Source organism: Chiloscyllium punctatum, chromosome 20, assembly GCF_047496795.1.
Source record: "Chiloscyllium punctatum isolate Juve2018m chromosome 20, sChiPun1.3, whole genome shotgun sequence".
Classification (NCBI taxonomy): Eukaryota; Metazoa; Chordata; class Chondrichthyes; order Orectolobiformes; family Hemiscylliidae; genus Chiloscyllium; species Chiloscyllium punctatum.
Genome location: NC_092758.1, coordinates 7,431,075 through 7,455,219, shown reverse-complemented (window position 1 = coordinate 7,455,219; position 24,145 = coordinate 7,431,075). Strand labels below are relative to the sequence as shown.

The 24,145-nt window shown below is 40.5% G+C and overlaps 1 protein-coding gene across 4 annotated transcripts in view; it reads left to right on the top strand.

Annotated features, from left to right (window-relative positions):
- Positions 1-24,145, top strand: part of LOC140491846 (protocadherin-10-like) — a 180,773-nt gene that overhangs the window by 111,060 nt on the left and 45,568 nt on the right. Inside the window, exons 1-2 of one of the 4 annotated variants that reach the window (XM_072590250.1) lie at positions 13,985-16,695; positions 22,343-22,864. The exons of 2 other annotated variants lie outside the window; for them this stretch is intronic. In XM_072590250.1, the coding sequence (XP_072446351.1) occupies positions 14,260-16,695; positions 22,343-22,411 (2,505 nt within the window). In that variant the 5' untranslated portion in view covers positions 13,985-14,259 and the 3' untranslated portion in view covers positions 22,412-22,864. Of the gene's footprint in view, positions 1-13,984; positions 16,696-22,342; positions 22,865-24,145 lie in introns of those variants that run through there. One more of the 4 variants, XM_072590249.1, reaches the window with a different exon arrangement.

Below are 24,145 nucleotides of genomic sequence, written 5' to 3'. Positions count from 1 at the left end.
AATAAACTAATTTTGGTTTACAAAAAATAGATTGTGTAAGCAAATTACTTGGGTCACATTCAATTTTAGGATTGAAAACCTTAGAAGAAAAAGTGCTGTTTAAGTACAAAGTGGTATGGTCAGTTTGTTTCTTGAAGGTATCATTGATCTCAAATACATTTCACAGTAATTATTAGAAGGTTAAAACATTACCAGGAATCGTTCAAATCTAAAACATGAGTGACCTATCTTGCAATTGTGGAATACACTGGTATCAGAGTAAGAAAGCTTTCATCAATCATTATAACTTTTGTTGAAATTTTGCTCTTTCCCAGTTTAACAATTGGAAAAGGGAGCACCATTATCAATTCTAAAAATAACATGACACCAGGTAATAGTCCAACAGGTTTATTTGTACGTACAATTTTTCGGAGTGCTGCTCCTTTGTCAGCGAGCTAATGAGACAGGTTCTATAGGACACAACTTTTCAGCAAAAAAATCGAAGTGACATGCAGCTGATGCAATGTATTGGACAAACCTAGATGGCCGTTAAGTCATTATCCTGCCCCATTCGCTACCAAGCGAAGGAGGAGCACTCTGAAAGCTTGTTCCTTCAATTAAACATGTTGGACTGAAACCTGATGTGTCATTTTTCATTTTGTTCACCCCAGTCCAACATCAGCGCCTTCACATCATAATCAATCCTATCATCATTCTATACCACAAACAACAAAATACAGTCATTGATGTACTATATGGTAGGGTCCTACGAGTGTTGCTGAACAAAGACACCTCGGGATGAAGGTGCATTCTTCCTTGAATGTGGAATCGCCAGTAGACAGGGTGGTGAAGACGTTTGACAGGCATGCCTTTATTGGTTAGGGCATTAAGTATGTCATGTTGGAATGTCATGTTGTGACTGTACACGGCATTGGTGAGGTCACTTTTAGAATTCTGCATAATATTCAGGTTGATTTTCTATAGGGAAGATGTTGTTAAAGTTGAAAGGGTGCAGAAAAAGGATTTACATGGATATTGCTGAGACTGGAGGGTTTGGCTTACAGGGAGAGACTGAATAGGCACAGACTTTTTCCCTGGAATATTGGAGACTGAAGGGAGACTTTAGAAAGATTTATAAAATCATGAGGGTCATGGATAGGGTGCATAAGTCCAAAACTAGAGAGAATAGGTTAAAGGTGAGAGGGGAAAGATTTTAAAATGACCTGAGGGGTATCATTTTCACACAGAGGGTGGTGTGTGGATGGAACGAGCTTCCAGAAGACGTCTGTGCAGCTGATACAATTACAGCAGTTTGAAAGCAACTGGATGGGTACGTGAATAGGAAGGGTTAAAGGGACATGGACCAAATGCTGGCAAATGGAAGGGGTCAGATTGTGATGTTTGGTCGGCGTGGACGAGTTAGACCTCAGGGTATGTTTCCATGTTGCATAACACTGACTCTGTGACTCTATGATATGCTGTTGGTGCGAGACAGTATACAGGCAGCAGAGATGAGGATATTGTAAAGATTGGACAGAAGAATGGGGGGGTTGAAAATAAAAAAGAAATATGAGTTTATGTAGATAGAAAATGTATGGATGAGGTTTACATTTGAAAATTGGTAAGAAAAAATATAGTGTTATGAAATGCCATAGTTAGAAGCATACAACAGCAGATTATGGTCCAACAGCTTTATATGGAAGTACGAGCTTTCGGACCGCTACTCCTTCAACCGGTAGCTGTAGACCAAGTTCATAAAACAATGAATTTATAGCAAAATATCACAGTGTTATGCAACTGATACGATTTATTTAACAAACCTTGATTGCTGATAAGTCTTTCATCTTTTAGAATGGGTTGCAGGTTTCAGTTCATTAATATATAAATCCCACAACTTCTTTCAAGTCACACTCTCGAGATAACTTAAGGTTTTATTTATAAAAAGTGAAAACTCAGCTCAGAAAATGCCTGAAAGGTATGAGGTTAGAGCCTGTCTGTATCCCAATCTTGAGTCAGACAGCTTCTAATCCCAAAGTAGGAATTTCTAAAACATTCCACGGATTGACTCCCTGCATTGATTGCCTGCAGATTGTGTGCTTTTTAAAAACAAAATAGAATGTATCTGCCATTACAATTCTGCAAATGCAAATACGCCCCCTAGACCTACATGTGTGTGTGCGCACACATGTGGTCATCCTCAACCAACCTCAACAAAAGGTTTTCACCTTTGATGACCAGTTCTTCATCCAGACACATGAAACAGCCGTGGAAACCAAATTTGCACCCGAATTATTCCAACGTTTTCATGCACAAGTTTGAACAAGACTTCTTCTCTGCACAGGACCCACAACCAGCACTACACACCAGATGTATTGATGACATTTTGTCCCCTCTGGATTCATAGTGAGGAGTCACTGAAACAACTACACAGTGATATCAAGAAATTCCATTCCACCATCAGACTTATGATGGACTACTCTTTAGTAGCTGTATCATTCTTGGACACATGCATTTCTATTAAGGACGGGCACCTCAGTACCTCATTCTACCACAAACACACGGATAATCTCATGATGCTGCACTTCCCTAGCTTCCACCCTGAACATATTAAAATAGCCATCCCCTACGGACAAGCCCTATGCATACACAGGATCTGTTCAAATGAGGAGGAACACGACAGATACCTGAAGGTGCTGAAGGACGCCATCATAAGTGCAGGGAACAATGCTCAACTCATCAATCGCCAGTTCTGATGTGCCAGAGTAAGAAACCATAAAATAACTTCCTCAGGAGACAGATACAGGATGCAACCGATAGAGTACACTTCATTATCTAGTACTTCACGGGAGCGGCGAAAATATGACATATTCTTTGCAGCCTGCAATACATTATCAATGAGGACGAGCACCTCGCCAAGTCCTTCCATACACCTCCACATCTCGTCCTTAAACGACCACCAAACCGTAAACAAACCATTGCTCACAGCAAACTGCCCAGCCTTCAGGACAGCATCGACCACAACACCACCTAACCCTGTCATGGCAATCACTGCGAGATGTTTCAGAGTGTCGACATGGATGCTGCCATGTTGTGGTTCTGTTCGCCGAGTTGGTAATTTGTGTTGCAGACGTTTCGTCCCCTGTCTAGGTGACATCCTCAGTGCTAGGGAGCCTCCTGTGAAGCGCTTCTGTGTTGTTTCCTCCGGCATTTATAGTAGTTTGTCTCTGCCGCTTCGGGTTGTCAGTTCCAGCTGGCTGCAGTGGCCGGTATATTGGGTCCTGGTCGGTGTTTGTTGATAGAATCTGTGGATGAGTGCCATGCCTTTAGGAATTCCCTGGCTGTTCTCTGTTTGGCTTGCCCTATAATAGTAGTGTTGTCCCAGTTGAACTCAAGTTGCTTGTCATCTGCGTGTGTGGCTACTAAGGATAGCTGGTCGTGTCGTTTCGTGGCTAGTTGGTGTTCATGGATACGGATCTTAGCTGTCTTCCTATTTGTCCTATGTAGTGTTTTGTGCAGTCCTTGCATGGGATTTTGTACACTACGTTGGTTTTGCTATTATAGGGCAAGCCAAACCAGGGAAGAGCCAGGGAATTCCTAGAGGCATGGCACTCATCCACAGATTCTATCAACAAACACATCGACCTGGACCCAATATACCGGCCACTGCAGCGGACAGCTGGAACTGACAACCGGAAGCGACAAAGATAAACCACTATAAATGCCGGAGGAAACAACACAGAAGCGCTTCACAGGAGGCTCCCAAGCACTGAGGATGGCACCTAGACAGGGGATAAAACGTCTGTAACACAAATTCCCAGCCTGCGAACACAACCACAACAACGAGCACCCGAGCTACAAATCTTCTCACAAACTTTGAAAATGCTACCATTACACGTGGGGACAGTTCCCACCTTGTACATTGCAGGTACTCATATTACTCGGCCAATGTTGTCTATCTCATTCGCGGTAGGCATGGATGCCCTGAAACATGGTACATTGGTGAGACAAAGCAGACTCTCTGACAATAGATGAATGGACCCCGTGGAACAATTGCCAGACAGGAATGTTCTCTCCCAGTCAGGGAACACTTGAGTCGTCAGGGGCATTTGACCTTTGATCTTCGGGTGACCATCATCCAAGGCGAACTTCGGGATAATCAACAACACAGAGTGGCCTAGCAGAGGCTGATAGCCAAGTTCTATACCCATCAACATGGCCTCAACTAGGATCTTGTGTTTGTGTCACACTATAGGTGACCCCACTACACTGTACACTTTCACACATACACATACATGCACACCTTTACATACTAACACACTTACACAGACCCTCTCTCATACACTCGCTCTGTCTCAGACGCACATGCGTGCATCCCTCCCAAGAGGTGCACATATGCAAGCACATTCTCTCACATGCACTTACACTCCCACATGCACACTCACGTACACACACTCACACTACCCCCTCCTCACACACGCACATACACACACTCTCTGTCTCTTTCTCATTCATTCTGTCTCCCTCACATGCACACACACATATAAGTCTATTGGTTGAATTTGCATTTGCAGAATTGTAATTGCATATATACTCTATTTTGTTGAAAAAGCACACAATCTGAAGGAAGTCAATGCAGGCAGTCAAGCCATGCAACATTTTATGAATTCTTACTATGGGAATAGAAGCAGTCTGATTCAAGATAGGAAAATAGACAGACTCTGACCTCATACCTTCAATGCATTTTCTGAGCTGATATGTCACTTTTTTTTAATAAAACCTTAAGTTGTCTTGAGAATGTGACTTGAAAGATGTTCTGGGATTTACATATTAATGAACTGAAACCTGCAATCCATTCTAAAAAATGAAAGACTCATCAGCAATCTAGGTTTGTTAAATGTGTTGTATCAATTGCATGCATGACACTGTGATCATTTGCCATAAATTCAGTGTATTATGATCCTGCTCCACATCTATCAGATGAAGGAGCAGCGCTCTGAAAGCTAGTACTTCTAAATAAATCTGTTGGACTATACGTGGTGTTGTGTGATTTTTAACTTTATCCAGCTCTGTCCAACAGCGGCATCTCCACCTTAGTCAACAGATGTGGAATGGAGTTTAAATCATTGTTTGAGATTACAGTTACAATGCAGAACAGGAGTATTGGACCGTGTGGGATTATTTGGGACATGTTCATATATCCATATCCACACTATGTGGAAATTCTACACGATATTTGCATAAATCCACACTGGCAAAATGCATTTGGATTTGGATGTTTCAAGCTGACAACTTAGTAGTATTTAATATACTTGTTAAAACCGTAAAACACAACTCATCTCAAGCAATGTAAATGTAGCCGATATTAATTACTAGAATTAATTATAAATAGTAAACGTGAAATTATATGATATTTGGAGAATACTTAGTGAGTTTTGAGAAGATTTGTAGCTCAAGTTGAAGATCTGGATGTAGGTTTGCTCGCTGAGCTGGAAGGTTCATTTTCAGACGTTTTGTCACTTTACTAGATAACATCTTCAGTGAGCCTCTGGATGGAGCACTGATGATAATTCCTGCTTTCTATTTATATGTTTGTGCTTCTTTGGACTGGTGATGTCATTTCCTGTGTTGGAAAGCAGGAATCACCAGCAGTGCTCTATCCAGAAGCTAAGTGAAGACGTTACCTAGTATGGTGGTGAAACGTCTGAAAATGAACTTTACAGTTCAACGAGCAAACCAACATCCATTGGATAAAAGTGGTCTGATTAAGTAGAATTATCGTGCATTTATTACAGAGAAATCATGTTTGACAAACTTGTTTGAGTCCAAATTTTAGAATATGATTAACGGTATAGATAAGTACCAGAGCACAGTAGATATGATGTGCTGCATTTAGATTTAGAGATCCTTTCCATACAGCCTTACACAAGAGGGTAATACTCAAAATTTAATCATATGAAATGGTTGTTATATATTTGCATTGCTATGGCATTGTTCATAACATATTATTATTAGCAGTGGTATTGTGATTTGACAAATTAAATTTGGTGGTGGAAGAAATTTGAGTTTAGTTTTCTTCTGGTCTAATATATGAGGTTTTTTTGGAAGTCAGCAAGTCATTTTTATCATTGATTTGCATACAGTTCTTAGAATACATGGTGCGATTCCAGTTCAATGGCCAACAGGCCACCTGGATAAAATATTGTTAACGAGTTATCTGACTTGAATCTCCTGTTGCAGTGGCATCATGCCTGTGGAGTATACCTCAGTTGATTGCAACTCAGTGAGAAAAATCTAGAGGTGCAGAGCACTATGTAGATGTCAGAGAGGAAGACATTCAACAACGCTGTTAAGTTCAAAGTCAGCTCAGTTAGCAGTTTGTTTTAAAAGTCTTAGGGAGGGGCATCAACTGAAGAAAATTGCATCGAGCAAAAGTGATGTAATTACCCAAAAGATAATCTATCAAATCTAGGCCAGTAAAGCAAGAAGATTTAGCAGCCAATAGGGTTCATATTTCGCTGAGATTTGAGTCCTTACAGAGTTCTTGTTGAGATACAACGTGTAATTCCTCGTATTTTTAAAATTTCTGATGAAATCTTGCCAATTGCTTTTGTTAATATATTGTACTTCATCATTTTTTCGTGCTGTGGAATAAATTGTTGTGTTACTTTATTCAGAGTACTTTAATTGATTTTTGTTAATGTGCTCCCTGACGTTACTCCATATTGAGCAAAACTAAAAAATATGAAGTATAGTTTTTCAGGCCAGGTGCCATTGCGGGGGCTGTCTTACCATACTATGATCCACTGGGATAATAGTCACATGGATTCAGCAGCTTTTCACATGATACTTCCGAAAGGACCTATTTCTGCCATGTCTGTGAATTAAGCACTTTCCCTTGAAGTGGATAAATTTTCAAGGGACTTAGAGGAAGTGGAAAAAATAATTAATAAGAGAGATAAATTATGGAGAAGCTGGCAAGTTATATGCAGGATTTTCATTGTGAGATAAGTATACAACAAAACATAGTACGGTCAGCACATGACCAGGCCCTTTGGTCCACCATATCAGTGCTAACTATAATGCCATTCTAAACTAATCCCATCTGCCTGTGCACAGCCCTTCTCCCTCTATTTCCTGCCTGTCTGTCTGAATGCCTCTTAAACATTGCTTGTGCATTTGCTTGTAATACTCTCCCAGGTAGGGCATGCATCGCACCAACCACTGTCTGCATAAAGAAAACCTGCCTCTCACATTTCCTTTAAAGCTATCTCCTCTCACTTTAAAATTATGTCCCCTAGTAATTGACCGTTCTGCCCTGCGGAAAAGACCCTGACTATCCATTAAATCTATGCCTCTCATAATTTTGTAAACTTCTATCAGGTCACCCCTCATCTTTCAACATTCAAGTGAAAACAAACCAAATCTGTCAAATGTCTCTGCATAACTAAACCCATTGACACCAAGCAAAATAACCTGATAAACCGTTTCTTTACACTCTCCGACGTGTCCATACACGTCTAGTAGTGTGGTGACCAGAGACACGCACAATTTTAAAGTCTATTTAGTTGCAACATGATTTAACAATTTTTATACTCTATGCCCCTATCGATGAAGGCAAACATGGTTGTCTTATCCACTTGTGTTGGCCTTTCAAGGAACTGTGGACCCGTTCATCTAGGCTGACTGCATGTTAATACTACTTAGGGTTCTAGCATTTACTGTACATTTCTTTCCTGTATTAGTTCCCTCAAAATGTATCACGTTACATTTGTCTGAATTAAACTTCATTTGCCATTTCTGTGCCCAAGTCTCCAGCGTATACTTATCCTACTGTATCCTTTGGCAATCAACCTCACTATCCACAGCTGACCCAATTATTGTAGCATGCACAAGTGTACCGATCAGGCCACTTAAATTTTTCTACACATAATTTATAGTTATAAAAAACGACAGGGATCGCTGATCCTTGCGGAATACTCACTGGTCATAGATCGACGGACTGAAAAACACTGTTCCTGCACTAGACTTTGTCTTCTACGATTAAACTAATTCTGTAGCTACCTTACCAGGTCACTAACCCTCTCCTTTTTTGTCAGCCTGCCATCAGGGATTTGTCAAATGTCTTGATCAAGTCCATATAGCCAATATCTACCGCCCTGCCCGCATCAATCATCGTTGTCATTTCTTCAAAAATCTCAGTAACGTTTGTGAGACATGACAGTCTCCATCAAAAATATGCTGCCTATTGCTAATAAGTCCATATTCATTTTACAAAAGTGATTAAAACCTATCGCTAAGAATCTTCAATAATTTCCCTACCACTGTCATGAGGCATGAATCTTGTAATTTCCCAGATTATCCCCATTGTCTTTCTTAAAGAAAAGAATAAAGTCAGTTATTATCCAATCCTCTGGGATCTCTCCTGTGATCCAACGATTTCGGACAAGCCCCAGCAATTTTCTGACTGGTCTCCCTCAGCCTTCTGGAATAGTGACCATCAGGTCCTGGGGTCTTGTCTACCATAATAATTTTCAAAAAGCCGCCACCCCCAACATTTTTGTATTGACGTGCCCTAAAATATCAAAAATTGTGTGGAAAACTAAACTGTGAACAGGGTTTAGAACCTCCATAAAAGATTCCATCCAGTGTAAAGCATCTTTGCCTCGTCCTGAGGCCCTCAGCCTCACAGAGGCTGCCTATATTCAGCCAATATGATGTCAAGTACATCTGTTCGTTACTGCAAAGAGTTTGTGCTCTGAGAAAATTGCTGCAAATAGAACTGACGACACGTGTTTCAGAACATGTCAAGCTGTTCCAGGGCTAGTGGGCGGCACGATGGCACAGTGGTTAGCACTGCTGCCTCACAGCGCCAGAGACCCCGGTTCATTTCCCACCTCAGGCGACTGACCGTGTGGAGTTTGCACGTCCTCCCCGTGTCTGCGTGGGTTTCCTCCGGGTGCTCCGGTGTCCTCCCACAGTCCAAAGATGTGCAGGTCAGGTGAATTGGCCATGTTAAATTGCCCGTAGTGTTAGGTAAGGGATAAATGTAGGGGTATGGGTGGGTTGCACTTCGGCGGGGCGGTGTGGACTTGTTGGGATGAAGGGCCTATTTCCACACTGTAAGTAATCTAATCTAATTCAAAATCAGCCAGTTAATATGAAATATTCTGCAGGAATGTCTGCCTGAGTGATGCAACTGCTGGTATTACCGGACAAATGAGACCCCAGAATAAAATTTGGACTGCAAGTTTTCCTTTTTCCAGTTAACCTAGCAACCAGTCACCAGAACAGTCAATATGTCTTTTTCTTCTTATCTTGAATTGGTTGAACTGATGGTTTGTGGTACAAAATGGCAAAAACAGCTCTTCTTCTAATTCCACACCAGCTAAGGTCACTATGAAAGTTCCACCGTCTCAACCTCCCATCCCGCCTGAAGCATGGGACCCTCAGCTTAAACTCATCACCATTCTAATGAGAGAACAGTTGTGTGGTCCTTTGGGAGTATGGTAACTACTGTAGCTGTAAAACAAATGAGAAGTTAAAGCAAACTTCCAAGCCAATGGATATGTCTAAGAAGGATAAAGAATGTAGCAATGTCTGTGTATGAATGGATCCAATACATGCTAGTATGAGAGAGAGTCATAGAGATGTACAGCCCGGAAACAGACCCTTCAGTCCAACCCATCCATGCCGACAAGATATCCCAACCAAATCGAGTCCCACCTGCCAGCACACTGCCGTTATCCCCCCAAACACCTCCTATTGATATATCTATCCAGATGCCTTTTAAATGTTGCAATTGTACTAGCCTCCACCACTTCCTCTCACAGCTCATTCCATACACGTACCACATTCTGTGTGAAAATGTTGACCCTTAGGTCGCTTTTATATCTTTCCACTCTCACCCTAAACCTATACCCTCAAGTTCTGGACTCCCCACCCCTGGGAAAATACTTCGTCCATTTATCCTAACCATGTGCCTCATGATTTTATAAGCCTCTATAAGGTCACCCCTCAGCGTCTGACGCTCCAGGAAAAACAACACTAGCCTATTCAGCATCTCCCTATTGCTCAAATCCTCTAGACCTGGCAACATCATTGTAAATCGTTTCTGAACCCTTTCACGTTTCACAACACCTTTCTGATAGGAAGGAGACCAGAATTGCATGCAATATTCCAACAGTGGCCTAACCAATATCTTGTACACACGCAACATGACCTCCCAACTACTGTACTCAATACTCTGACCAATAAAGGAAAGCATATCAAATGCCTTCTTCACTATCCTATCTACCTACGACTCCACTTTCAACGAGTATGAACCCGCACTCCAAGGTCTCTTTGTTCAGCAACACTCCCGAGGACCTTACCATTAAGTGTATAAGTCCTGCTAAGATTTGCTTTCCAAAAATGCAGAACCTCACAGTTATCTAAATTAAACTCCATCTGCCACTTCTCTGCCCATTTGATTAAGATTCCGTTGTAATCTGAGGTAACCTTCTTTGCTGTCCACTACATCTCCAATTTTGGTGTCATCTGCAAACTTACAAACTATACCTCCTATGATCATATGCAAATCATTTATATAAATGATGAAAAGCAGTGGACACAGCACCGATCCTTGTGGCACTCCACTGGTCGTAGGCCTCCAGTCTGAAAAACAACCCTGCACCACCATCTTCTGTCTTCTATCTTTGAGCCAGTTCTGTATTCAAATGGTTAGTTCTCCCTGTGTTCCATGAGATCTAACCTTGCTAACCAGTCTCCCATGGGGAACTTTGTGAGCGCCTTACTGAAGTCCACATAAATCACGTCCACCACTCTGCCTCATCAATCCTTTTTGTTATTTCTTCAAAAAACGCAATCAAGTTTGTGAGTCATGAATTCCCACGCACAAAGCCATGTTGACGATCCCTAATCAGTCCTTGCGTTTCCGAAAAATGTACATCCTGTCCCTGAAGATTCCCTCCAACAACCTGCCCACCATTGATGTCAGGCTCACTGGTCTATAGTTCTTTGCCTTGTTCTTACCACTGTTCTTAAACAGTGGCACCACGTTAGCCAACCTCCAGTCTTTCGGCACCTCACCTGTGACTATCAATGATACAAATATCTCAGTAAGGTACAACGTTGTTAAAGAAACATACATGAATGATTCATATCTTATATTAGTAACTGGTCAATACCTCGATAAAAAAAACACTTTGATGCGAATTCAAGGTATATGAATAGTTGTCAGTAATGCGGCCCATTCAAAAGCATTATCCCCTTGAGACTGATTACTAAACATGGTGGTCTTGGACTAAGCTACTCTCTGCAACTGGATCCTCAATATCCTGATGCACAGGCCACAATCAGTGAAGACTGGGGACAATATTTTATCCTCACTAACACTCAATACTTGAGCCCCGCCAGGAATACATACTCAGCTCCTTACTGTACTCACTGAATACCAATGACTGCATCATCAAAAAAACAGATTAATTCCATTTACAACTTCACTGATGACATCACCATAGCCAGTCGAATCTCAGATGGTGATGAAATAGACGAGAGGTTGAAGACCTGGAAAATTGGTGCACTGAGTACAACCTAGCTCTCAATGCTGGCAAAACCAAGGAACTCATTATTGACTTTCCATGGGATATTACCCATGCCCCCCTACACATTAACAGCACAGAGGTGGAATGATGGAGACTGTCAAACCCCTTGGAGCAGTCATTAACAAAAAGCTTTCTTGCACGCTTGATGTGGATACACTGCTTACAAAGGCCCTTACAATGTCTCTTCTTCCTCATGCAGCTGAGAAAATTTGGCATGACGGTGAATACTCTTGCCATTTTTTATAGGTGCGCCATTGAGAGCATTCTGTCTGGATGTATCACTACCTGGTATGGTAACTGTACTATGCAAGATCTGAGATGGTTCCAGAGAGTAGTGAACTCGGCACAGACGATCACAAATGCCAGCCTCCCATCTATAGAATCTATCTACCAGGCCTGCTGTCAAGGAAAGGCCACCAGTATGTTCAAAGATCCATCTCACCCTGGCAATGCTTTTCTACAACCTCTACTAATGGGGGAAGGTACAGAATGGGGACCACATGAACACATTCTGCCGATTTCTCAGCAGCAAACTCAAACAAGCAGACAAAACACATCTAGAAACCTTAGCCACTCTCCTACATCAAAGACATCTCGGAAATGATTGCCAGAGTACTCAGACACCTTGGCATCATGGTAGCCCACAAACCCACCAACACACTAAAACAGCAGCTAATGAACTTGAAAGACCCCATACAGACAACAAGCAAAACTAATGTCATTTACAAAATACCATGCAAGAACTGTAACAAACACTACATTGGACAAACAGGCAGAACACTAGCCACCAGGATACTTGAACAGCAACTATACACAAAACAATATGACCCTCTCTCACTAGTACACTTACACACAGGTAAGGAAGGACACCACTTCAACTGAGACAACACATCCATCCAAGGACAAGCCAGATAGAGATACTCATGAGAATTCCTAGAAGTATGGCATTCCAACCAAAACTCTATCAACAAACGTTTGGCTTGGACCCCATTTACCACAACCCTGAGAAAAAGAACAGGAAATGACATTTCCATAGGAAATGACATCACAACAGGAAATTACATCACCAACCCAAAGAAACCCAAACATATAAATAGAAAGTAGGAATAATAAGCAGTGCTTTGTCCGAAGGTTCACTGAAGATGTTACCTAGTATAGTGATGAAACGTCTGAAAGTGAAACGTCCAGCTCAGCGAGTAACCCTACCTCCAGAACCTCAACCTGAGCTACAAATCTTCTCAAAACTCACAGGTAACTATATGCAATCCACTCAAGTATCCATTTCCTGATTCAAAGATTCCTCTGAAACTGTGTTCAGAATCCAGCTGTTCCACTTTCTGAATTATTTTATTGTGCATTAAGTGATTCTGCAATATGTTAATGCACAGAATTATTTTTATTTATTTTATCACAGAATGTCAGCGATGGTATTAAGACAATAACTTAATGCAGTTCAATTATTTCCCTAGAATTTAATGGAATCCACATTGCTGTGGACAAAATGACAGGTCAGGAAGTAATGATAGATATCATGCCCTAAGACATCCTTAACTCAGATTTCTTTTTAGGTAAGTGACAATCGTTACGTTGGTCATAATTATCAAAGCTAGCTTAATTATCCAGATGAATTAATTGAACTTAAATTCCTCCAGTGTTTCTGGAGAGTTGAACCTGCGTGGAAACAGCAACAATCTAGGCTTCTGGATTACAGGTTTTGTGTCATTGCCATTATACTGTAACTTCGTATATGTAAATTACGTATGTCGAATATTCAGTTTGAATGAAATTATTCCACAATGTGTCACAATTCAGATACCAATAATCATGCACCTAACGACTATGCAATCTTGCTGCAAATACTTGGTGCATCTTTTTTTCCTCCTCAAGTCTGAAAGGGCAGTCACTGCAAGTGTGAACATATTCTTTTTCACAGGTTGCATTCTTTTGGAGACTGATGACTTCATTTAAATTTGACAAAGCAACAGGATTCCAAGGCTGAGGCACATATTACATTAACAATAATACAAATATAGACAGACATATAGTAGAGAATAATTAGATTGTTTAAAAAAGTCAGACGTGCAATCTGACAGAACAATATGAGATTATATTTTTGTTGACAAACCCAGCTAATTACAAACTGTCTTAACCAATTCAATGGGGTTCAGATATGGATGGAATTGGGCCAATTAGAGTAAAGGTCAATGCGATCGCAATTTGAAGAAAAAAAAGTATTGCCAGTAATGCCAATTAACGTTGCACAACAATAAATGCACCAAACAGTTCTTTTCACTGCAGAGGCACTCTTGCTTTAAGAGTACGAGCTGTTATTATTGACGGAGTCTCTTTGTGTCGCTGTCAACCAATGAGGTGAGTAAATCTGGCTGAGGATCCAGCAGCACTCCCCCAACACCAAACACTGTGCAGTATCGAAGAAACGAGGAACATCCATTACTCCACGCGCTCGATTCATATCTGACTATACATGGGAGGCAATCTGCGGGATTTGTACAAAAAGGCCTAGCTACTTTGAAAAGGTACTGCCGGCGCTTGAAGAAAAACGCAGCTTTTTCTGAAATTTGCAAATCCAAGGTAATAAGCAAGTATATTCTCCTGCTTTAAATAAGGAGCGTGGAATTAATCTGAGAACCAGTTACCTACAATTCTTTGAACCAGAATGGTATTTTTGCTAAATTACCGAGAATCGCAATGGCTCGTTCATTACTTCATTCTTATGTATCTCTCCGAGTCTGTACACGGAAACATTCGCTACTCAATTCCCGAAGAGTTAGAGGTTGGTGCCTTTGTTGGGAATATTGCTGAAGACCTCGGCTTAGATATTAATAAACTGTCCGAGCGTATGTTTCGGGTTGCATCTGAAAATGAAAGACAATACTTAACGGTAAATTTAAAAACTGGAGCTTTGCTTATAAAGGAAAAAATAGACAGAGAGCAGATTTGTGAACAAGGCCTCAGTTGCGTTTTAATGTTAGAGGCGGCGATCGAGAATCCGCTTAAAATTTATCGTATTGAAGTGGACATTATCGACATAAACGATAACGCGCCAGTTTTCCAGAGAAAGGAAGTTAGCCTGGAAATATCTGAATTGACGCCGCTTGGAACGGTCTTTCCACTCCAGGGTGCGATTGATCCCGACACTGGAACCAACAGTGTTCGCTCCTATCACCTGAGCCCTAACCAGCATTTCACATTGAAATCACAACCAGACGGCGGGCAACCTGGCATCCCAGAACTGGAGCTGCAGAGAAATTTAGACCGAGAACAGGAACCGAATCTTGAACTAACGCTAACGGCGTCTGATGGAGGGAATCCGAAGAAATTCGGAACAACGCAAATTAAAATTAATGTAGCTGATGCGAATGACAACGCTCCCGTTTGCGAACAAAGTATCTATCACGTTACAATTGCAGAAAATACACCTAAAAATACTTTGATTATGAAAGTAACTGCCGTTGATATAGACGAAGGCCTGAACGGCGATGTAGCGTACTCTTTCAGTGATCACACTCCTGATAAAGTACGCAAGGCCTTTAGTTTAGATGCTACTACCGGTGAAATTAGGCTGACTGGAATCCTGGACTTTGAAGAATCAGATCGTTACCATATTTCAGTACAAGCTAAAGACAGGGGGCCATATTCAGTCGCAGTATATTGCAACGTTTTGGTAATGGTTACTGATGTCAACGATAATTCTCCTGAGATAATAATGAGAACCACGTCGAGCACGATTCCAGAAAATGTTTCACCAGACACTGCCGTGTCTGTTTTTCGAATTACCGACAGAGACTCTCAAAATACAGCAGAGGTTTTCTGCAGAATTCCTGGAGGTATCCCGTTTAAGCTCATAAACTCTTCAAATAATTACTATACATTAGTCACGCACGGAGTTATAGATCGCGAGAAGGTATCAAAGTACAACATTACAATTATGTGTAAGGATGCTGGATCCCCTCCACTTTCGACGAGCAAAAGAATACAAGTTCAAGTTTCAGATATAAATGACAATGCACCACGTTTTACGCAGCCTTCCTTCGCCATGCATATTACAGAAAACAATGTAATTGGAGCTTCAATTGGTTCTGTATCAGCCGTTGATCCAGATTCCAATCAAAATGCAAAACTTTCATTTTCGATTTTGGATAGCCTAATAAGCAATTTGCCTGTATCTACGTACATTTCGATAAACTCTGTCAATGGCGTGATCTTCGCTCAACACTCATTTGATTTTGAACAAATAACAGGTTTTGAAGTCTACGTGAAAGTGACGGATGCTGGGTCTCCTCCACTCAGCAGTAACGTAACTGTCAATGTGATCATCGTGGACCAGAATGACAATGCCCCTGTGATTGTGTCGCCTTTGCCAGCGAAAGGGTCTGAAATCGAGGAAACAATACCGAGAACCGCTGAACCCGGTTACTTAGTCACAAAAATTACAGCTACGGATGCCGATTCTGGTATGAATGCCAAACTTTCTTACCAACTTCATCTGTCCAGTGACGAAAGCCTCTTCACAGTGGCTCGGGAAACAGGAGAAATATGGACCATTCGCCAATTTACAAGCAAAGATTCACTCCGCCCAAAAGTTATAATTCTGGTGAGGGACAATGGAACGCCATCACTTTCATCGACACTTACTATCAATCTATATGTACAGGACGATAAAACAGCAACTATTTCAACCACTGGAATGTTGGGGATCACTGGACCATGGAAATCCGATTTGAAATTTTACCTGATGATTTTATTTGGCACAACCTCATTTATTTTACTCTTGGCTATTATATTTCTGGGTATTAAGGTGTGCAGTAGTAGAAATGAAGTCACCAATGATTTTTGCTGCTTCTCCCGGGGAAATTCTCTCCACGGAATTCAAAAGGCAAGCGTAAATCTGCAGATACCACCGAAGTATACGCAGACTTATGAAAACGAAAGTCTTCCACAACAATTTCGCTATGATCCCGTTATGAATGATTTACTGTTTCTAAAGTTACACGATTCGGCTCCATCAATGTTTGATGTGAAGACTGGGACATGTGTCGCCACACAACATGAAAATGCATTAATCTCAATAAACAAAGACATGGATTGCGAGGTAAGTGATGCTTTCTTTAATACATCTTGGGCATTTAAGGAAAAAAAAGCAAACGAACAGAAGTTAGAACATAAACGTGGCAAAAATTCTAACTACTTAAACTATAATTTCTTGAAAAATGTGATGGCAAGCCTTGGAGTGATCTCTGTTATGCTTAGAAACTGTTATTAAATTGAATTGTTTTAATACATATGTAGTAGCTAGCAACACCAAGAAGTACAATTATTGAAATGGGAGTCATTGCAAAGAATTGAAGGTTTTGAACTATTAGCAACAACTGGTATAATTCCCTTACTGGTCAGTTTCATGAAGCATATAGCCTTTCTTGACATTAAGCTGTTAGTGATTACTTGGCAACTTTATCAATCAGGGAAGAATTAATGACCCGGGGAAGGAAAAACAAGACCAATCATGTTGATTAATTAATTGAAATTCCAACAAATCCATTTTCAACGTGTTCTAATGACATTCCTGTTTATAGGACAAACAGTCGTATTAACATTACATTAAAAACACAAAAAGGAATCAATAATCATACAAGATAAGGAACAATGGTATGTAAAACAAGAACTATGGCTTCAAAAATAGAATTGTGAAAGTGGAATTTATAAGTTCAAAGAGATGGTGGCGGAGAAAACTCCTTCTGTCAGGTGGTGGAATGCTTAAACACAGAACAAAACAGCAGGAGTAGGCTATCCTGGGCCTCGTGACTGTTCCAGAATTTTACGCCATCATCATTGATGACAATATCAAATTAATAAACTATACCTTGCTTCCTTGATGTCGTAACTCGAACTCAATCAATCTCTGTCTTCAACTTACTCATTGACTAAACATCTTCAACATTTTAGTGCAAGCAACCACTGACAGAGTTATGCAAATCCTGTCCATCCAAACCTAAATAACTCAACTTTAATTCTGAAATTAGGTTTCCTATACGAGATTCCACTGCCTGTGGGAGCAAACTTTCTGTACTTACTCTGTATACCACTTTAAGAATTTAATATGTTTGTTTGAAATCGTCTGCCATTCTTCTAAACTCCAGAAAATTCACGCCCCATTTCCTCAGCCTCTACTTTAAGGTTGTTTATCAATTCCTCTGCTGCACTGGAGTAATGGTCAGCCTGTTATTCCTTTGGCAAAGCAGCAAAAACAAAACACAGTACTCCAAATACAGTTACACTAACGTCCCGAACAATCGAAGGAAGTATTTGCATCTCTACTGAAGTCACCTTGCGATCAAATCAAAAATATTGAAATTCCGATTTTGTTGCTGCACCTACATGCCAGCTTCCAGTTATTCATACTTCCTAATATTACAGAGTTAAGAAATGCACTACACGTTCATTGCCCCTTCAAAGATGATAGGCTTGTGCTTATCGTTTTGATAGTTAATTTGCAGTGATTTTTCCTGTCATTCAGTGAATCTACATCCAAGTTTAGCCTCTTTTTTTATCATTCCCTACCTTTGACTGCGCACTTCATGTCATATTTTCAACATTTTTACAATATTTGCTGATCTAGAAATGTTTGCCATATTTTCATTATTTATATGGATTTTGAACACTGGGGCCCTGGATCGATCTCACTCGGAATATTGTGTTCAGTCCTAATTGGCTCATTCTAAGAAAGATGTGGAAGATTTAGAAAGGATGCAGAGGAGATTTATTGGAATGTTGCCTGTACTCTAGGCCATGTCTTACGAAGAAAGATTGAGGGAGTTAGGGCTTTTCTCATTGGACCAATGAAGGATGAGAGGTGACTTGACAAAGGTGTACAAGATGAGGAGAGGGATAGATAGAGTGGATAACGAGAGACGTTTTCCCAAGGCAGAAATGGCTATCATGAGTGGGCATAATTTTAAGGAGATTGAAGGAAGCTTTAGGTGAGATGTCAAAAGTAGGTTCTTTACACTGCTGGTGAATGCTGGGTGCGTGGAATTCCCACTGCCAGCAGTGGTGGTAGATTCAGATACATTTGGGACATTTCAGTGACTTTTGGATAGCCACATGGATGAATGTAAAATGAAGGATATGCAGGTTAGTTTGATCTTAGAGTAGGATAAATGTTTGGCACAACATTGAGGGCCAAATGTACCGTGCTGTACTGTTCTATCTTCTAATACTTCAAGGTACCAAAACATAGAAAAGGCAGTTCGGCTAAGAAAGAGAATTGAGGTATATCTAAGTTTAAAATAAAAGGCATGTGAAGTGGAAATAAATTGGAATAAGTTTGAAGATCGAAAATGTTTTAGAATAGAACCAAGGAGCAACACGAGTTTTTTTTTTAAAAAGTGAGAGAATAGAAAACATATTCAATGGTGATAAGTATGAAATAGATTACAGAAATTTGTAGAGGTAAGTGAAAAAATGCATAAGTTAACTCTAAATTGATTAAAACATAATCAAGAAAGTTTGCAATGGGGAAGTAGAGACATTGCTACTTAGAAACGTTGAAGATAGGAGAAGGAGGAGGCTAATCGGCCTTTCAAGCCAGCTCGACCATTCATCGTGATCATGGCTGATCGTCCAACTCAAGTTCATAATACTGCTTTCTCCCCATAGCCTTTGATCCCAGTCACTCCAAGTGCTATATCGAGCCGTCTCTTGAATACATTCAATGTTATGGCATCAATTACTTCCTGTGGTAATTAATTCCATATTCTTTCCACTCTTTGGGTGAAAAAATGTCTCCGCATCTCTGTCATTAATGGTCCATTCCGAATTCTCAGACTATGACCCATGGTTCTGGACACCCCCACCATTGTTAACATCCCCCCCCCCCCCCCCACCTTCATCTATGCTGTCTAATCCTATTCAAAATTTGTAAGTCTCTATGCGATACCCCACCATTCACCTGAACTCCAGCAAAAGCAATTCAACCTCTCCTCATACATCAGTCCCACCGTCCCTGGAATCAGCCTGGTAAAACTTGACTGCACACTCTGGAAAGCAAGAATATCCTTCCTCAGAAAACGAGACCAAAACTGCACACACTGTTCTAGGGATGGCCTCACCAAGGTCCTGTATAACAGTAAAAACATATTCCTACTCCTGTGCTCGAAACCTCTCGCAATGAGGGCAACATGCCATTTGCCTTATTTACCACCTGCTGCGCCTGCATGCCTACCTTCAGTGACTGGTGCAGAAGGACACCCAGATCCCGCTGCACACTCAACTCTGCCAATTTGCAGTCATTCATTAAGTAATTTGCCTTCTTGTTTTTGCTTCCAAAATGAATTATGCTATATCTGCCATTGATTTACCCACTCACCTCGATGTCCAGATCATGCCGAAGAATCTCTGCATCCTCGTCACAATTCACCCTCTCACCAAACATGGTATCATCTGCAAACGTTGAAATATTACATTTTGTTGCCCTCATGCAAATGATTAATATATATTGTGAATAGTTGGTGTCCCAGGACCGATCCCTGTGGCACCCCACGATTTATTGCTGCCAATTTGAAAAATACTCATTAATTCCAAATCGTTGTTTCCTCTCTGCCAACCAGTTTTCTCTTCATCTCAATACACTTTCCCAGTCCCATGTGCTTTAATCTTACACAAGAATTTCTTATGCGGAGCATTTTAAACACTTACTCAAAGTCCAAATATACTACATCAACTAACTTCCCCCTTGTCAACTCTATTAATAACATCAGCATAGAATTCAAACAGATTTGTCAAGCATGATTTCGCCTTCATAAATCCATGCTGAAACAGGCTGATTCTCCCACTGTTTTCTAAGTGCTCCATTATAAAGTTCTTGATAATGGATTCAAAAATTTTCCCCATTACCTGTGTTGTGCTTACTGGTCTATAATAACCTGGTTTCTCTCAACTTCCCTTAGGATATAAGCTACCCTCCAATCTGTTCCAGAGTTTATAGAATCCCGGGAGATGATCAAAAATGCATCCACTATTTTTAGATCCACTTCCTTAAATATTCTATGGTGTCGATTATCAAGCCCTGGGGATTATCTGCCTTCAATCCTCTCAAACTTCCCAGCACCATTTCTCGACGAATATTGATTTCCCTCGGTTCACTCCCTCACTAAATCTTGCATTCTCCAAGAATTCTGGTATCTGATTTTGTCCTATTTTGTGAATACAGAACCCAAAGTATGTATTCAGTTGTCAGACATTTCTTTGTCCCCTATTATGCATTCCTTCGTTTCTGTCTGTCGAGCACCTACATTTGTCTTCATCTTTCTGACACTTAGTGTCATTCTTTTTGTTCCCTGCAAGCTTACTTTTGTATAATATTTCTCTCTTAATCAATCCCTTGGTCATTATTTTTGCTGAATTCTAAACTGCACCTATTATGAATTCTCAGACCTATTATTTTCCTTGGCCAATCTGTATGTTTCTTCCTTCGATCAGATATTATCCATAAATGCCTTTTCAAGCCATGGATTGACAAAAGGTTCTATCAATTATGGTCACTCATCGTCAAGGGATTTGGCACTGCCAGATTTGCGATGGTTTCCTTCTCATCACACAGTGCCCAGTCTAAGTTGGCCTGGTTTGTAGTTGGTTCCTTCACATATTGTTCAAGAAAACCATTCCATATACACTCCAGGAATTCCATATCTACGATATTGTAGCTAAATTGAATTGTCCAATGTGTATGCAATTAAAATCACCCATGATCACCGATATCCCTCTTATCAAAACATCTCTGACTTCACGTTTAATGCCAATCCTAACATCACCACTCCAGTTCGGAGTATATATATGAGACCCACTAATGTTTTTTGCACCTTGGTATTTCTTAACTCTATTCTTACAGCTGACACATTGTCAGACCTAATATCCTTTCTCACTATTGTATTAATTTCCTTCCCACCACCTTTTCCTTTTTGTCTGTCCTTCCTAAATACTGAATACGCTGCGACATTCAGTTCCTATCCTTGGTCACCCTACAGCCACGTCACAAAACTCATCTTTTTTTTCCTAAAAGCTGTTCCTTGGCACGAGGAGATTCTGTCCTTGTTTTTTTTTTCAGATGGACAATAAACTGGTCCAGACTCCGATCAGTCTGGTTTGGTACATAGCTTGAAAGGATTTTGAGAGACCTTTTGTTTATATGTAAACAGATGAGACTTCAGGCTAGAGTGACCATGCTTTAGAAGTGACCTGTATAATGAAAGGGGAAAGGTCAACTCTTTAGATGAGCTGAGCTGAGCAGGTTTTATTTCAGTCTTGAACTAGGAAGTTCAACAGGGAGCTTTTTCTCTCTCGGTACCGCCCTTCAACTTCAACCTGTAAGCATTTGTTCCATTTATACTTTTTTTTTACAAAGGAGGTTGTTTGTTGGGACTGTTGCGTAAATTTAGAGCATACTTAAGTCTAGCTGGATAGGTTGAGTTCTGTAGGGGTTCGTTTTTCTGTTCTTAGGGTTTCATTATGTAATTTTGTGAATAGTTTTTTGTCTGTTTTAAAATCAAGTAGTCAACCTAGCTATCTTATTCCAGATAATGTTCACTGTACACTTACCGAAGCAAATTGCAAAATTAGGTCTAGAGCTGTTGCTTAAGAATGCGTTTAGTGGTCTGGCCCAGTCCATAACAATGTGTTTTGCAGGGGAATGGCCACAGGAGATTCCTGCACTGTCTGCTTATCTCTCTTGTTCTGTCTGGTAGTTACCAATTCCTTCCTGCCTGCATCGTCTGAGCCTGCTGTGTGACCGCCTTTCTATACGCTATCCATGATTCCCTCTACCACGCAGATGTTCCAGTGTTCGCAGCCACCGCTCTAGCTCTGAAACTCAAGCTTGCAGCAGCTGTAACTGCAAACACTTCTTGAGTACATGATGACCCAGGGGACTGGCACTGTTCCTGGCCTGCTGTACGGAGCAAGTGAGCAAATCAAGACTTTGAGCTGTGAATGTAATAGATCCATTCTGTATGCATTCATTTGAGGAAGATACAAGTAACCTCCCAGATCTAGGAAGAATACAGAGTTGAAAGAATTCGTAAGGACGCTGAACTGGAGAAATTAATAGGGTTAAAAGTTGAAAAGTTCTGATGATTTCACAGTCTGCATCACAGATTGTTGAAGCACTTGGCTACAGGATTCGTCGTGCATTGGTAATTCTTGACGTGCTGGAGTGATTGCTGCAGATTGGAAGTTTGAAAATCTCACCATGCTATTTAAGAGAGGAGCAAACGGAGAAGCAGGTAACGAAAGGCCCTTCAGCGTTGCATCATAAGTAGGTAAAATGTTAAGAATATATCATAAAAAACGTCAGGAACCGACAGCAGAACGCAAAAATAAAAATTATCTAATCGGGCAGGGTCAGCTTGGATTTGCAAGTGGAAATTCGTATTTGACAAGCTTTTTCGAGATTTTTTAGGATGTTATTAGCATAATTATTGAAGAGGATTCGATGGATGTGGAATATTTATACTTTCACAGGCTTTTTGGTATGATGACACATTGCACGTTGGTCTGCTAAATTAGAACAAAGGGTATGGGAAGTAACATGGATTAAGGAGTATCCAGAAAAATAAAAGATAAGCAAGGTGCAATGCACGGTTCATTCTTGTGTTAGCTGACTGATAACTGACAAGGAGCATCATTTTGATTGCAGATATTCACAATATAACTTAGCAGTTTGGTGATAGTCACCGATTACAATCTTTCCAAATTTGCAGATGATGCAAGGTGAGCAGAAATAAGTGTTTTGAGGAAAAGGTAGAACTATTCAGGAGGATTTGGTCAGGCGTAATGACTAGATACCAACATGGCAAATGGGACATAACGTGGAGAAATCTGCAGTCATTCACTTTGGAAGGAAGAACTGATGTGGAGCGTATTTCTGAAATGGTGAGTGAATGGAAATGTGTAAAGGAAATTGAGTGTCCTTGTAAATCAGCCACTGAAAGGTAACACGCATTTGTAATTATCATTTAGGAAGCTAATACAGTTGTAGCCCTTATTGGGAAAATAAAAACAAGATTTGAGAGCAGAAGTAGTAACATCTATTTTCAATTGTGCGAGTTTGGTTAAACTGCGCTAGAAACAATGTTTCTAATTTGGGTTTCCTTAACTGACGTGGAAGCAGAGTACACAATACATTGGTTATAACATTCCGAACTATTCTGGGTGTCGAAAAGATTACAGTAGACTGGAATAAAGTTAATCGAGCACCACTATTCAAAAAAAAGGACGGAGTCAAACAGTGGGTAAGTAGGAGACAATAGACCAGTCTGTTTAATATTGGTCACCTGGTAATTGTCAAAATACGTTATTAGGAAGTTACAATGGGACATTTGGAAATTTAAAACACAATTCATCATAGTCGCCATAGTTTATGAAAAGTGACTCGTGTTTGACTAATTTATGAGGGTTCTTTGAAGTTGGAACAAGCAAACTGACTAATCAGGACCGTGTGGATGCAGTATGCCTGGACAACGAGAAATAAAGTAAGATCATATCAGGTT